The following is a 14,539-nucleotide window of genomic DNA, read 5'->3' as shown; positions in this document are numbered from 1 at the left end:
TTATCTTAGCCAAGGGTGAAGCTGGAGCTCCTCCAGTGTTGGGCGCTTCTCCGGGACTGTAGTTAAACATGCGTCCAAGAAATTGCGGCATTCTTGAAAGAAAGAAAAGATCAAAAAGATGAAGATGATAGTTCTAGTGATCCAAGGCATCAGTGAATCTGGAAGTGTGAAGTTTTCTTACCTGTGGACAGACGCTTTTTGATGCTCAGTTTCTTTGTGAGGAACCTCTCTGTATTAAAGTCCCGTGCATGAAGCGCTTCATACAACACCACTCCCATTTGCCACACCGTGGTGGGTCCACACCTGTAGCAGCTCCTCCTGTACCACTCGGGAGGGGTGTGAAGAGGTGTGCCTAACAAACAGACCCAATTACAATTTCTTCTAAAACAAAAGACACAAATTGTTACATCTGTGAAAAGCAGGAGCAGAATATGTTACCATAGAAGATGCGATACAGAGATCGCTGCTTAACAAAGCAGCTCAGTCCAAAGTCAATGATGCGAACACGAGGCACATCTGAGCCGGTCTCAATCAGAATGTTTTCTCCCTTGATGTCTCGATGAAAGATGTGTTTATCCTCAAGTTCCTTTACAGCATCAACTAGTTGCTTCAGAATGACCTGAAAAAGATGAAAAACACAATAATGAGTTAATGCTTTTCTGCCTTGATTGAATGCTGTACAGTCTAAGGTTCTCCCAGTCAACCTACCTTGGCCTTGTCTTCTGTTAAAGTTCTTCCATTTTCTGCTTTGTAGTTTTGCAGGTCCACAGCGGGGACAGGTCTCTCCAGCACCAGGATCAGCTCTTTGCCAAGGTCGAACCACTCCAGCAAGGACACAGGTGCTGATATTCCCACTGACCCTTCTGCTTCACCTGCAAGTTTAACCATAATGGCCACTTCCACTGAGAGCTTCTTCCCGCTTTCATCCTGAAATATTACAACAAAGTGGATGATGAGGAACGCTGCATTCAATCCAGTAATGTAAAACTAATTCAAGTGTTGGACGCTTACCGCCACTTTGCAGTAGACTTTATTTTTGGGAATGTGTTTGATGGCAACCTAAAAGACACAGAGCATTGGTGAGCATTTCCTCACTATGACATAATGAAAGGTGGAAACACAGCAGACGTCTCAGTTTACAATATTATCCATTATCTGCGTTACTGCCTGTCTTACTACCATCATCTGAACACTTACTGGAAAATGATCTTCTATCCGGTAGCCAGAAAACACTGCTCCGCAGCCTCCTTCTCCGAGCTGGTGCTCCTCCACATATCTGGCTTGGAATTCACCTGAACAGACAAAACAGCAAATCTTGTTTTATTACAGCTGTGACACAAATTACTCTCCTCTGTAGCCTAAATGTTCCTTTTGCCCTTCCGCTGAATATAAAACCCAAGCTGCTTGCTACTTACGTTTTTGGTCTGCCACTGATTTTTTGTCCTGGTCCACATTCCTTTTTTTTTTCTTGGGTGACTCTCTGTTGTCTCCCGTGGCCTTTCTTTTGCCATTTTTTGCGCACACCTGTTTGTTGTTCAAGTCTGGAGATGTGGAAAACACCAAAAGCACATCAGCTCACTGGATGATAGACACAAACACTAAACACCAATATCTTAAACCTAGCAACCACACTTAATCTACCCCCTTATTCAACTAATTAGCCTACCTTTACCAGAGTCCAACGAGGAGGATGCTTGCTCCTTGTCACCGCTCATATGATCAAGCAGTTTAGCCCTCTTTGCTTTCTTTGTTGTGCCCTCTCCATCTTGCACAACCTTGCGCTTTACTCCTTTGACCACATCTGAGCTGGTGGAAGGACCAGCCTGCTCAGCGACCCTCCTCCTTTTTATTGGGGTCTTCTTTTCAGGACTGGCCTTTCTTTTAGCAGTCCTGCTCTTACAATCTATAAACGACAACAACACAGTGGTGAAAAAGAGTCCCCGACATCAGGACTGGAAGCATTTTGATGGCAAAGAATTTGAAATTGCTTTTGCTTAAATTATTACAAGTTTATTCTTGGGATAAAAAAACTGACCAGTGCGAATTGATACTAGGTTTACTAAGTCTTAGATCTTGATGACACTTGTTGGTCTGTTTTTACTGTTGAGTCCAAGAGTAAACTTATTACATTATTTTACCAAAAGACCGGTAACCTTTCTTTGATTAGACATCTTGTATTAAAGCTATTTTCAATCAAACATATGATTCAATTGCTCTAAAAATGATTCACACAGTGTCAACATTTCTAGGATTTGTATTTTACCAGGATTTTATTTTATTATTTTACTTACCTTGATCTCCTGAATCTTTCTTATCGGCTGGAGTGGTAATTTTTCTTGTTTCCTTTTTCATTGTAATTTCGGAGAACTTTTAAAATTGAAAATGTAAACCGTAGTGAGTTAATATTGAGTTAATATTCCTTCAAATGTGCGCCCTTCAAATGCTTGACTTTTCTAACTGAATTCTGTAAGTGAGCTTTATAAGTAAACTCTGGAAACTACGGCAACACAACATAGAATCTTGCCTTTCAGTGACTTCACTGACTGCCAGTAGTTCAAAGTAGTTTACAAAAAAACACTCTGGCAGACAAAGCCATAATATTTCATATAATTCAATCATTTCATATCAATTAAACAGTTTCTTTCATTATCTTTCATCGTTTGTATAAAGACCTCATGTATGGATGACAGTATGAAGATTTGTGGTTGACCACACACTAATAAACACAGTGTCAGCTACATTGTCATCTGATTTAAAGTATTTATTATTGTACATTTAACCGTCATGGTACGGAGTCTATGACCCAGTGTTTTGTGTTTGTTGATTTATATTCATTGATTATTCTTATGTATGTTTTTGGTTCTCTTTATTGTTTTCTTCTTGTGTTATATTCTTAGGCTTTAGGTTTCTGTTACTTTGCCTTACCCCTGTGTCCCACGTGTCACGTCTAGTCATTCTTGTTTCCATGTTCCCCAATTTCTCCCCAGTTAGTCATGTCTCTGTGTCAACTCTGTGTCTTTGTAAAAGTCTCTTGTTTGCTGTTTTACTTTGATAGTCTTGTGTGCTATGTTAGTGTTTTCGTGTCTGTGAAGGTTCTCAGTCATCCAGGTCATCGTAGTCTAAGGAGTTTGGAAAGAAAGAAGTCTCTTTCTAAGCTCCTTAGACTATGTTAGTGTTTTCAGTTTTCCTTCCCCATGGTCTTGTTGTTTGTGATTTCTCGCAGCTGTGCTCTCATCCTGTGTCTTATTCCCTCATTTATCCCTCTGTGTATTTAAGCCCATTGCCTTCCTCTGTTTGCTGTTGGGTTGTCTGTGTATCATCCATGACATTTCCCATGTTCCAGGTTATCATTTGTTGTGCTCCATGTCTCAGATCTTTAGTTTCTTTATACTTGCTTCTAGTTGCCTCCCTGTTTAGTTTTTGTTAGTTTAGTCTTTGTATTCCTGCATTTTTGTTTGTTGTTTTGTGCTGCCTCAATAAAAGGCATATTTTCAGTTTAAGTCCTCGTCAGCCTCTGCATTTGGGTCCTATCTCTCTTCACTCCACACATCTGCCAGAGCAGCCATGACATTAACTTTCTTATTATATCAAACGACAGACCAATGAAAGATAAAGGGATAAAAACAGAGTGTGTGTACTATCAAATATAACAAGTTTTTATAAAGGACAACAAATGATGTTTTGTCACAAGCTCCCAGTAAAGGTTTCTGTTAAGTATAAAAAACAGTTGTTCATCTCTTGTGTTAGGTGCTGTTTTTATGCTCGAATGATTCACAGGTCAGTGTTAAGTGGCTTAACTGATGTGAAAGATCAGGAACCCACAGAGTGTTTGCGTGACTATCTGGTTTCTTTTATTTAGAGCACAGAAATGTCCCTTTTTGGTCTAGAACCATGGTCTTTTCCTGGCAGCCAGCTTTCCAGATTATTCCACACTCTAGTGATGGGATTTCCGGCTCTTTTTAGAGAACCGGCTTTTTCGGCTCAGCTCACTAAAAAGAGCCGGCTCTTTCGGCTCGCACATGGCTCTTTAGGTTGTTTTGTTTGCTTTAATTAATTTATTATTAACAACAATATAAAATTATGCACAAAATGAATTACTAATGTAAAAAAAGTGGTTTTATTTATATATGTTTATATATAAATATATGCGGTACCCCCTAGATTCAAAGCACGTACAAACTACAAAACACATTTCTAGCGTTAACTGAACTTCCAAAACAGAGCTACTAGATCACTTAAATTACACAGTTGAAAGCATGTGTGTATTGTTTGTGTATTTATACACATGCACTCATATATATTCAAATAATTAAAAAAAAATGTTCATTTACCTGTTACTACCACACACCAAATCCGGTCGCTGGTACTTGCTGGCTTGTGTAGCCAGTAGGTAACAAAAGCTCAACACTGCGCCCAGCATCCTGGAGCACTTCTGTTGTATTTTGTACGTGTTTTGGAGTTTTTTACGTGCTTCTGAGTTTTTACTTGTTTTGGTGTTTGTACGTGCTTCGGGGTTTGTATGTGCTTCAGAGTTCAGACGTGTTTTGAAGTTTGTACGTGCTTTGTCTCTAGGGGTAACGTAAATATACTTTTATTTATTCACTCCACATAAAATTTTATAAATAAATCATAAAATACAAAAAACAACTATTCACATTTCAAATTTTAACTATTTAAAATTTCAGCTTTTTTCTTTTAAACAAATTTAAAGTGAAACAACATAAAACACTGCAAACCACAACACAATTAAATATAAATTAAAATATGAAAACAAAAAGAACATGCACATTCTCTGTCATATAGGCCTGCATGAATAAACTTTCTGAATCCTTTATCATTCACAACTGAAAATAGTTGTGGATGATTACTATACTTCTCTAATGTGACGTTGTTGTCCCTGGCTCTTTCCCTCCTGCTCTGTTCCTGTGCTACTGCCAGTGTAACTACTGCCCCTCTCTTCCCAGCGCAAGCACAAGGCTCGCATGCTGAGTTAAGCGGAAAAAAGTGCGAGAGAGAGGGTGAGAGAAAGAAAAAAAACCCCCACGGCTCGCGATAAGGAGCCGCCTCGCGTCTTTCACATCAAAGATTGGCTCTAAGAGCCATTTCGTTTTTGTATTATATGATTTATTTATTACTTTTTATGTGGAGTGAATAAATAAAAGTATATTTACGGTGGCCCCTAGAGACAAAGCACGTACAAACTTCAAAACACGTAAAAACTCCAAAACACGTAAAATCTCTGAAGCACGCACAAACTCCAAAGCACGTACAAACTCCAAAACACGTAAAAACTCCAAAACACGTAAAATCTCTGAAGCACGCACAAACTCCAAAGCACGTACAAACTCCAAAACACGTAATAACTCAGAAACACATAAAAACTCAAAACACGTACAAAATACAACAGAAGTGCTCCAGGATGCTAGGCGCAGTGTTGAGCTTTGTTACCTAGTGGCTACACAAGCCAGCAAGTACCAACGACCGGATTTGGTGTGTGGTAGTAACAGGTAAATGAACATTTTTTTAAAAATTATTTGAATATATATGAGTGCTTGTGTATAAATACACAAACAATACACACATGCTTTCAACTGTGTAATTTAAGTGATCTAGGTAGCTATTTTGGAAGTTCAGTTAAAGCTAGAAATGTGTTTTGGAGTTTGTACATGTTTTGGAGTTTGTACGTGCTTTGTCTCTAGGGGCCACCGCATATATTTCTATATAAGCATATATAAATAAAACCACTTCTTTTTTTTACATTAGTAATTCCTTTTGTGCATAATTTTATATTATTGTTAATAATATATTAATTAACCCTTGTGCTCCCCTTTGGGGCAGTCCGGAGCTGCCCCAAAGGAGAATACAACACACAGACGCTTCTGAGTTTTATTTTATTTTATTTGAAATTACACTCACGATACAACTGAGGCAATCTGGAAGGCCATACCTTTTAGGGACATGCGCAATAGGGAGGGTGCGTTTTTAAAATGCCCCCCCTCCCTTTTTGATTACAATATCAACAAACTGTCCGTGTTTCAGGTGCTCGGTGCTGTACAGCGCCTTCGGTGGCTGTGAATACATCAGGAGACGTTGAATGGAAGGAATGAAATGTGGCGTGAGGAGTCTTTTCCTGATGCTGTAATAATGTGTTCAGCGTAAAAGTCATCCTCCAAGTATCACAGCAGGATGGAACGGACACACGCGCAGGCTCTGAGTTGGGAAACACAAGAATCTTTATTACAGCACACCAGGTGATCTATTTACAGAGGTGAGGGGGAAGTCGGGCTCCGGGGGTCCACACACAAAGGGAAAAGACGCTGAAAGTCCACACGCACTCCGTCCACTCCTCACGCTCCTCTCCACACTCCACAGAAAACATGATGACGTACTCCACTCCTCGTACACTCAATCACTCAGGAAACACAGGGGTTGGTCCAGGGAATGCAGGTCGGCAACGGTCCAGCGACGAGAAACACAGAGCTGCCGTCTTATAAAGGAGCTGGAACACTCGTAACGAGCCACAGGTGCGTGATGGCGACCAGGTGCGTGGAAGCCCACAGGTGAGCTCCGCCCTGGCAGAGGGAGGAGGGAAAGAGAGGAAGTGTCACGGCGAGCGAGATGAGCCGTGTGGAAAATAAAGGAGGATCCAAACGCAGGCACCTGTAAAGGTGTGATGGTGGTTTATTAAACACAAAATAAAAATGGACAAAAGGCGAACCGAACAAAGACTAAACTATACTGGGAACAAACTGAGTACAGAACACAAACCTGAACATGAACGAGAGCGAGCGGAAACAGATGGCGGTTGACAGCAGGGAAACACACAGATGAAGCAGGGTGGATACAGAGACAGACCAGCAACTACAAACACAGAAGACATGACTTAAATACACTCAGAGAATCACAGGGAGATTACACACAGGTGGGAGACACAGCTGGGAGTCATTAACGAGACGAGAGGTAAAGCTGAACACACTCACATGAGACGCAGACCTTCACAATAAAACAGGAACAAGAAACCATCACAATAAGACGCAGACTCGACATTGAGAGACAGACAGAAAATGACACATGGAACTAGACATATACTAAGCAGACACAACCGAAGAACAAATCCTAAACACAAACAGAAACATGAAACTCTAATAATAAACATCATAATCATCATCATTAACACAACAAGAGAACAAGAAAACAATCCCTGATGCAAAATTAAACCAAAACATAATAAACTCAAAATACTGGGTGGAAACTGACCCAGAACCGTCACAGTACCCCCCCTCGAAGGGCTGGCTCCCGACAGCCCTAAACAGAAAACAGAACAACAAAACCGAGCACCAGACCAGGGCGGGCGGAGGGGGTCCAGGAAGGAGGGTCCGAAACAAAAAACAAGGAGCACAAGAGTCCAGATTAAACCAAAAACAGGACAACACAAAACAAGACTATTCATGAGGCCACAGTAAAGTCTGGGAGTCGACCTGGAGGTCGACAACACAAGAGCCAAAACAGATCAGGGGGCCAACCGTGCACATGGCAACGGGCAAACAGCTCCGGGGGCCGACTGTGCACACGGCAATGACGGCGATGGGCAAACAGTTCCGGGGGCCGACCGTGCACACGGTGGCGACGGGCAAACAGTTCAGGAGGCCGACCGTGCACACGGCAACGGCGGCGGCGCAGGCAAAACCAATCAGGAGGCCGACCACTTGGAAGGCAGTGGCGGCCACTGAGCAGGCCCAGAGGTCGGCCGCGATGCCAGCGTCGGCGATGAACTCTTTCCGGAGGCCGTCCCCGAAGGCCATGATGCCAACTTAGAGGCCTGGAAAACGGCCAGCAGAGGCGAAGCGGAACAGGTCGAGCTGGCTCTGACGGCGGTGTGGCAACCGCAGGACCAGACGAGGCAGGACCAGACGAGGCAGGACCAGACAAGGCAGGACCAGACGAAGACGAGGCAGGACCAGATGAAGACACGGAGGCTGGACCAGGCGTGGATGAAGGCTGGACCATATATACTAAACAATCTTGAGCCCACATAAAATATATGCCCATATTAACTTAACATAAACCGTATGGGGCCCACATAGACATTTTTCAGGGTCTGACTTGCATTTGCCCATGTGCGACCCATATAGTTTGACCAGGTGGACCCCACCTGTGTCATCAGTGCTAAAAATATATATTGATTACCTCACTTTGCCCCATATGGGGCCCACATAGACATGTTTTCAGGGTCTGACTTGTATTTGCCCATGTCTCACCCATATAGTTTGACCAGGTGTTCCCCACCTGTGTCATCGATACTAAAACATATATTGATTACCTCACTTTGCCCCACCTGGGGCACACAACAACAGCCTATCCTTAAATGACTGTGTTTGCCCATGTCTATCCCAGGTGGAAAACCCAAGTGGGTCCTACACGTGTTTCCCATTTTGGACCAAGTTAAGTGTTTCCCATGTTTGACCCAGCTAGGACCTACTAAAAGTGCCCACTTGGGATTGCCCATATGGGTTTAATGTGAAAAACCCAAGTAGGCCCCATACAAAAAGCCCAGTTTGAGCCCATGCCCACATGGTACCCATCCAGCCCGAGCAAAAACCAGGTGGGGCCCATATATACATGTTGGCTGGGTTTCTTTGGGGTTACATTCTTTTCCAAAGAGGTTCCTGCTTTATCTACAGCCTGAGTGTCATCACGATCTTTCTTGTCTACTGGAGTATTGGGCATGACAATTGTTTTTTCGGTTTTTCGTATTAAACTGAATTCCAGGTTTTTAAAGATGTTAAATTGAATAACCTTGACATTATTGGTATTTTGGATATTAGTGATAAGTCTGGCACCAGGGCAATCTTCTGCTGTGCTGTGCAAGTTGACTGTTGTTTCCTGTGAAATATCAACTGGCATTCCCGTGTTGGGGTCAACTGTGTTAGAGGTCTGTGCAAGTTCAGGAGCTGTCTCTGTCTCCATTGAGGCCACTGTTGTTGTGCTAGTGACTGCAGTGTCCTGGCAAAACCTCATTTCTGCACCTGCCGACAGTGAGCATAGGGCAATGACGTTATCTACAAAATTACACAGCCTTCCTACGGTGGCATTTTCGGCGTAATCAGACTGCAACTGTTGCCACTGCTCCTCATGTGTAACATTATTTAGCAATTCCTCTAGCAGTGGCCTAACATCATCTGCAGGAGTGGAATCACTCCTGACATTGTCTGGATTGCTCCTAGCTGTGTTGTTGTCCATTTTGCTTCAATATCTATTTGTTTGCTGTTAATTTATTCTCTAAGCTAGCGTTAGAAATTCCGAGTTACAAAGGGGTATTTAAGGGTTCGGTTTTAACTTAAATCCTTTGAAATGTATGACGTCTTTGAAGCCTTTGATCCCACTTCGAGGAAAAAAAAGAATGCGCTCGAAGTGTGTGGGTTGTTTGTCTCCGCCCTAAATTTCATCACAGCCTCCCATAATAATAACTTTAGTAATAGTAGCAGTTAAAATATTGTCTGGTTTCATTTAGCATTTATTCATAGTTGTTCCGTTATCGTTGATTGTTGATCTAATACAGTCGACCAGTTGACAACAATCATGTTGAAAAATCATTTATTTGTAGTTGGCCGGAAACTAAAGCTGTTGTCTCTTGGACTATTCCGTAGCACCTACCTGAGTAGTCGTCCTCGTCCCTGCACCGCACGTCGATCTCAGGTAAGAACGTATTTATTTAGTCATTGTTTGAATGCTGACTTTGCTTTGTTAGCAAAGGTGCTGTAAAGTTGTTAGCAGTGTGTCAGCTTGGGGACCTGCCACAGAATACCTTTGTGACGTCATTCGCTATGCTCCAGACCGGATGGGGAGTAAACTAAAAACAGTGAATAATACATTTAACAAAAATATTTTTAGAAAATAAACTGTTTTCTTAATTGATGCAAAGATGTCTATTGTCAGTTTTTAAATTCCATAAAGCCTGATGCTTAATATTATAGGGCTATTTTTACGGACATGTTAAATTGTAACATAATGTTTAACAGATAATGGTTTCTGTTTTTTTTTAGATCATACACAATTGTCTTTTTGATTGTTTCATGGTACATGACCTGCCATATCCAATGACACATCTGCTTTCCAGTATCTTTTGCTCGTTTCTTGTCCTCTTCTTTTCTCTTTTTCCTAAACTGAGCACCTGATGGCTTTGAACTTTTCTTGTCCATCTTCCAATGGTTTTAATTTTGCACTCCAGTAGGAACACCCATCCCCCAACCCGAGGATCACCAAAACATAACCTACGGTAATAGACCTACACCTTAGTTCCCAGATTCGCTTTGTCTAGGGTTTATTTCTGGGATTTCGCACAACCCAGGATTCAAATCATGAATACATAATGAGCTTGGAGTTACAACATTATGAATGAAATGTGATCTATTTGGAAGCAGCAGGGCCCCCTACCCTTACGACAGGTTCTGTGTGAGACTTTAAATCATTAAACTGTAAATTTTAAATTGTTATTGATCCCTTTACCCCTGGTCCTAAGGTCTATATTTATTTTCTTACTCTTCTTATATTTATTGTTTGTTTACTTACACTGCAGTAACTGGAGCCTCGTCATCTCGCCTCTCTATATACTGTACTGTATATAGCAGAGATGACAATAAAGTTTACTTTGACTTCAGCACAGCAGCAAGCAGGCGCACCGAGGGCTCTCGCGCTCACCTTTCAAATAGAATTTTGAAAAAAATATTGATGCAAATTATAAGTCTGTATCATAATGTCTGGTGTTCTAGTGTTTGTTTGTTTGTTTTTATTTTTGTTTGTTTTATATTGCGAGTTGGTTATTAGATGCTGCTCCAGCCAGCAGTGAATCCGCCCTCTCCTCCCTGTGCCGCAAGCAGCAGGCGCACCTCGCAAATGGAGGGCGCCCCTAGGCCCTACTCCCAGCAAATGGCTGTAAGAACACCGATCGATTTTTTTTCACCGATCTTTTCCAGTGGATACTGGTGGATGAATAAGCGGGTGGAGCCGACTGGCACGATGAGAGTCGTGGATCACCTGGTGGTGCAGCACTGGGGGCCGCCAGTTCGCCACTTTTATGGGCATTTTCACCGTGATGTACGTGGTTGCGTAGGGCTGGAGGTGCCTCTTCTATCTTCACAAAAAACATTACGAGTGAGTCTCCCTGCACCACACACACACGCACCTCCATACCTATCAAAACACGGAGAAGGGCGAGTACAAGCACTAGTGACCTACATTTGGTTATGCTCTGCAGAAAGATAATGCAGCATGGTGCCACAGTAGACCCGGTGGTACTTGGGGATCCTGCAAACGCATCAAAATAGATGAAGGCATACATATACGGATGCATGCAGAAATGAACGCATTAATATGTTGCCTGTGCTTGATGCCAGAGGCTGAAGATTTCTATAAAAAGAGACAGAGACTTGAGTTTATTCACCCAGACAAAAGTAAATAAAGCAGCGAACCAGTCACGTGGTGTGGATGATCAGTCAGTGTATCCATCAGCACAGAAGGCTGTCAGCCATGTTAAGGAGAGGAGGAAATGGTCTGAATATATCTGCATCCTTTATTCTACTTATTTTATTTGACTCCCCACAAAAAGCATGCTAAATGTTAGTGTAATGAAACAGGAAAAGAAAGAAACACTTTGAGAACTCTAAAGAATAACAAGTTTACCTAAAGAACAACAACAACAACAACAACAAAAAACCAGTATTTTAGGTCTTTATGACTCAGCTTTCCTACATGTAAAAAAAAAAATTCTGACCGTTTCAGTGTAGAAATGCTGGTACTTCCTCTCCACACCAGGAGCATCACCTACCTTAAATCAAAGGAAAAATTAAACAAGGTCTCAGCTGTGTGTTTTAAATCGTGTGTGTAGCTGTCATCTTGTTTGAGTGTATCTGGAGGTCCTTTTCTTCTTGTTTGTTTTGTGTTCAGCTGTGCAGAGTCCCAGTCTGGATGTGGACACTTCATCTTTCTTCACAGAGCTCAGTCTGGCGCAGGTAGGAATGCTCAAATACAAGCCAACACAAAATGTTGTGCTCACCAGAACGCAAAAGGGACACTGAATTGCTCCCAGGCCTCTGAAACAAGAGCTTCACAGTTCGGCTGTATGCTTTTCTTAAAGGCCGAAGAGAATTATTTAACAGTTCATATACTAGACAGATAACTTAAGTAACATTAAAATGATCACAACGAGCTAATTTAACATGTCAAATTAGAGAACAGGAGTGTCAAATGTAAGGCCTAGTGGACTGAATCAGCCCAGCAAAGATTCTAATCTGACCCACTGGCCAAATTAACTGTATTTTTCACAAGGTTAAAAAAACGTTCCAACTGATAAAGACCTCCCCGCTGGCCATTAGTCCTATAACACAGTAATTGATTAATAGCTGAACATTTTAAAATAACAGCATGAGCTCCCATTAGTGTAGCAGCTGCAGTGGTATTTACAGATTTATCCCCATTTTGCACTTAAATACAGGATGTTTTGTATGTAAACATTATTCCTGTAGTCACTCATTTCAGTTTTTTATTTTTTCCACCCTTCTGTGTCAGCTGCAGTGATGTTGTGTGAGCAGTTTCTAATGGAAACAGATCTTTTGTCACAGATTTGATATTTTAGGAAAGCAGACACGTAAAACAGGAAAGCAGGTTTACTCTGTCAGAAGAAACCACCTTTGTTTGGCATCATGTTTGTCTGAAGCTTGTTTTTTTTTTTTAGCAGATTTATCCAGGAATTAACAGCATGCATTTAGGAGTTTCTTTGATGTTGTCAGTGCTTTGTGTTTTGGTTACAAAACATCATTGATCGGATTTATCTAATCTGTCTTTTGGAAACAATGAAACGAGTGTGCGAGGTTCACTCCCGCAGCAAACAGACTCATATCGATGAGACACCGTGACGTGCTGTCGTCACAGTGACCTGTCGACTCGTCCCTGAAATCAAGTCTCACGGTGTCATGGTCCTGGATCATGTGACCCAGTATTCTGAGTTTCTTGATGTTTTTGTTATTCTTTTGAGTCTAGTTTCATTTCAGTTTATCTAGTTACATCCTGTCATGCCTAGGTTACAGTTTTAGTTCATGGTTTATCAAGCTCCCCATTTGTCTCATCCCTGTGTGAAGTTTTCTGTGTCAGATTGTCATGTTAAGTCTTCGTGTGTTTATCTGTCATGATTTATGTCCAAGTTTTCTTTGTCAAGTTCGAGTCATGTCTGGGTTTCGTTATGTTTCCCATTTTATTTTGAAAGAGCCTTGTGTTTTTTGTTCACTGTATTTAGTTTCACGTCCCCTGTCCTGTCATTATGTTAATTGTTGTCAGCTGTTTTCCCTATGTGATTCCGCTTCCCTTGATCATTCCTTATGTGTATTTAATCTGTGTGTTTCCGCTCAGTCAGTGTCAGATCGTCTGTTAACCTCACCACAGTTTTCATAGGTTTGCCTCATTGTTTCACTGTGTCTCCTAGTTTACTCAGTGTTCATAGTTTTTTCACTGCCTTCTGTTAACACAGTGTTCATAGTCTCCTTAGTTTCTCTAGTTTCATGTTTTTCTTTTGCAATCAGCCACAATAAAGGCTCGCTTTATTTTTTGAAACTACGTTTGGTCTCCACCGTGTCTGCATCTGGGTCTACCTCTTTCCTCACACCGGCGCACCCCGCCATGACAGTACGATCTGACTATGTCAGACCCAGCGGAAAGTCTGGACGAGATTGGGGAGGAGCTGCAGCGGATCAGCCGGCTCATGACACGCATCTGTGGCAGCCATAGACGCCATCCTCCAGAAGGCGCCGCAGCTCCGGCAGTTTCTCCAGCTTTTTGAGGTGTTCGACTCTTTGGCCCCCCCTTAAGGAGGAGCTTTGCGCCCGTGCGCTGGACCAGAGACTGTTGAACGCCGCCTCAGCACCTACGACTCTGACCCATAAACGGTTGTCGTTGTCGTCACCGCTGCCTCGCGAGCCGGAGGCAGTCAGAGTAGGGACTCTGAGGCTCACCGCTGCACCGCCATCGACTCACAGTTCGTCTCCGCCACAGTCAAGCTGCACAGCCCAGCGCACCGAGATGGTGGAGGCCACAGGTTTCAGCGACGATGAGCGACAGCAGGTATTGCTGGCTTTACGGGAGGATGAGCTCCGTTGGAAGCCCTGGCTCATTCCCGAGGAGGAGCTCTCACCTGTTGCACCGCCTCGGACCAGCCACTTGCCCTCTCCACCCCGCTCGGACTTTACTTTACCTGCCTCGTTTCTGGCGAGGATGTGGGCAGAAGACGAGGAGATTGCCACCACGTCACCCTCTTCTTCGGTGGCATCAGCATCCATCGTACCCACTTCCAGAAAGAACTGGTGTCAGCGCCGCCGCCGTCGCACCGCGCTACCCCCCGGGCGTGAGTGACTGTGTGTCTCTGTCTCACGATCCATCTATAGAGAAGAGCGAGATTTGCATTAATTCGCCGGGGCTGGAAACTATGACTGAATCATGTTCTGAGGCTGAAAGTACAGTGTTTAGTAGTTTTGAAAGACCTACTTCGGAAATA

General features: G+C 42.6%; 1 protein-coding gene across 1 annotated transcript; it reads right to left on the bottom strand.

Annotated features, from left to right (window-relative positions):
- On the bottom strand, nt 1-2,352 carry LOC308389493 (serine/threonine-protein kinase pim-1-like; the record flags this gene model as incomplete). Its single annotated transcript, XM_080870944.1, has 9 exons — nt 1-92; nt 182-352; nt 439-619; nt 709-927; nt 1,012-1,059; nt 1,198-1,292; nt 1,416-1,541; nt 1,667-1,903; nt 2,292-2,352. The coding sequence occupies 9 exons, from the start codon at nt 2,350-2,352 to the stop codon at nt 1-3; spliced, it is 1,230 nt and encodes a 409-aa protein (XP_080727070.1).
- Between the last annotated feature and the right edge of the window lie 12,187 nt (nt 2,353-14,539).

This window comes from Rhamphochromis sp. 'chilingali' (genome assembly GCF_963969265.1).
Source record: "Rhamphochromis sp. 'chilingali' genome assembly, chromosome: 21".
Taxonomy (NCBI): domain Eukaryota; kingdom Metazoa; phylum Chordata; class Actinopteri; order Cichliformes; family Cichlidae; genus Rhamphochromis; species Rhamphochromis sp. 'chilingali'.
Note: the sequence above shows the minus strand (reverse complement) of the source record. Positions and strands in the feature narration are given on the sequence as shown.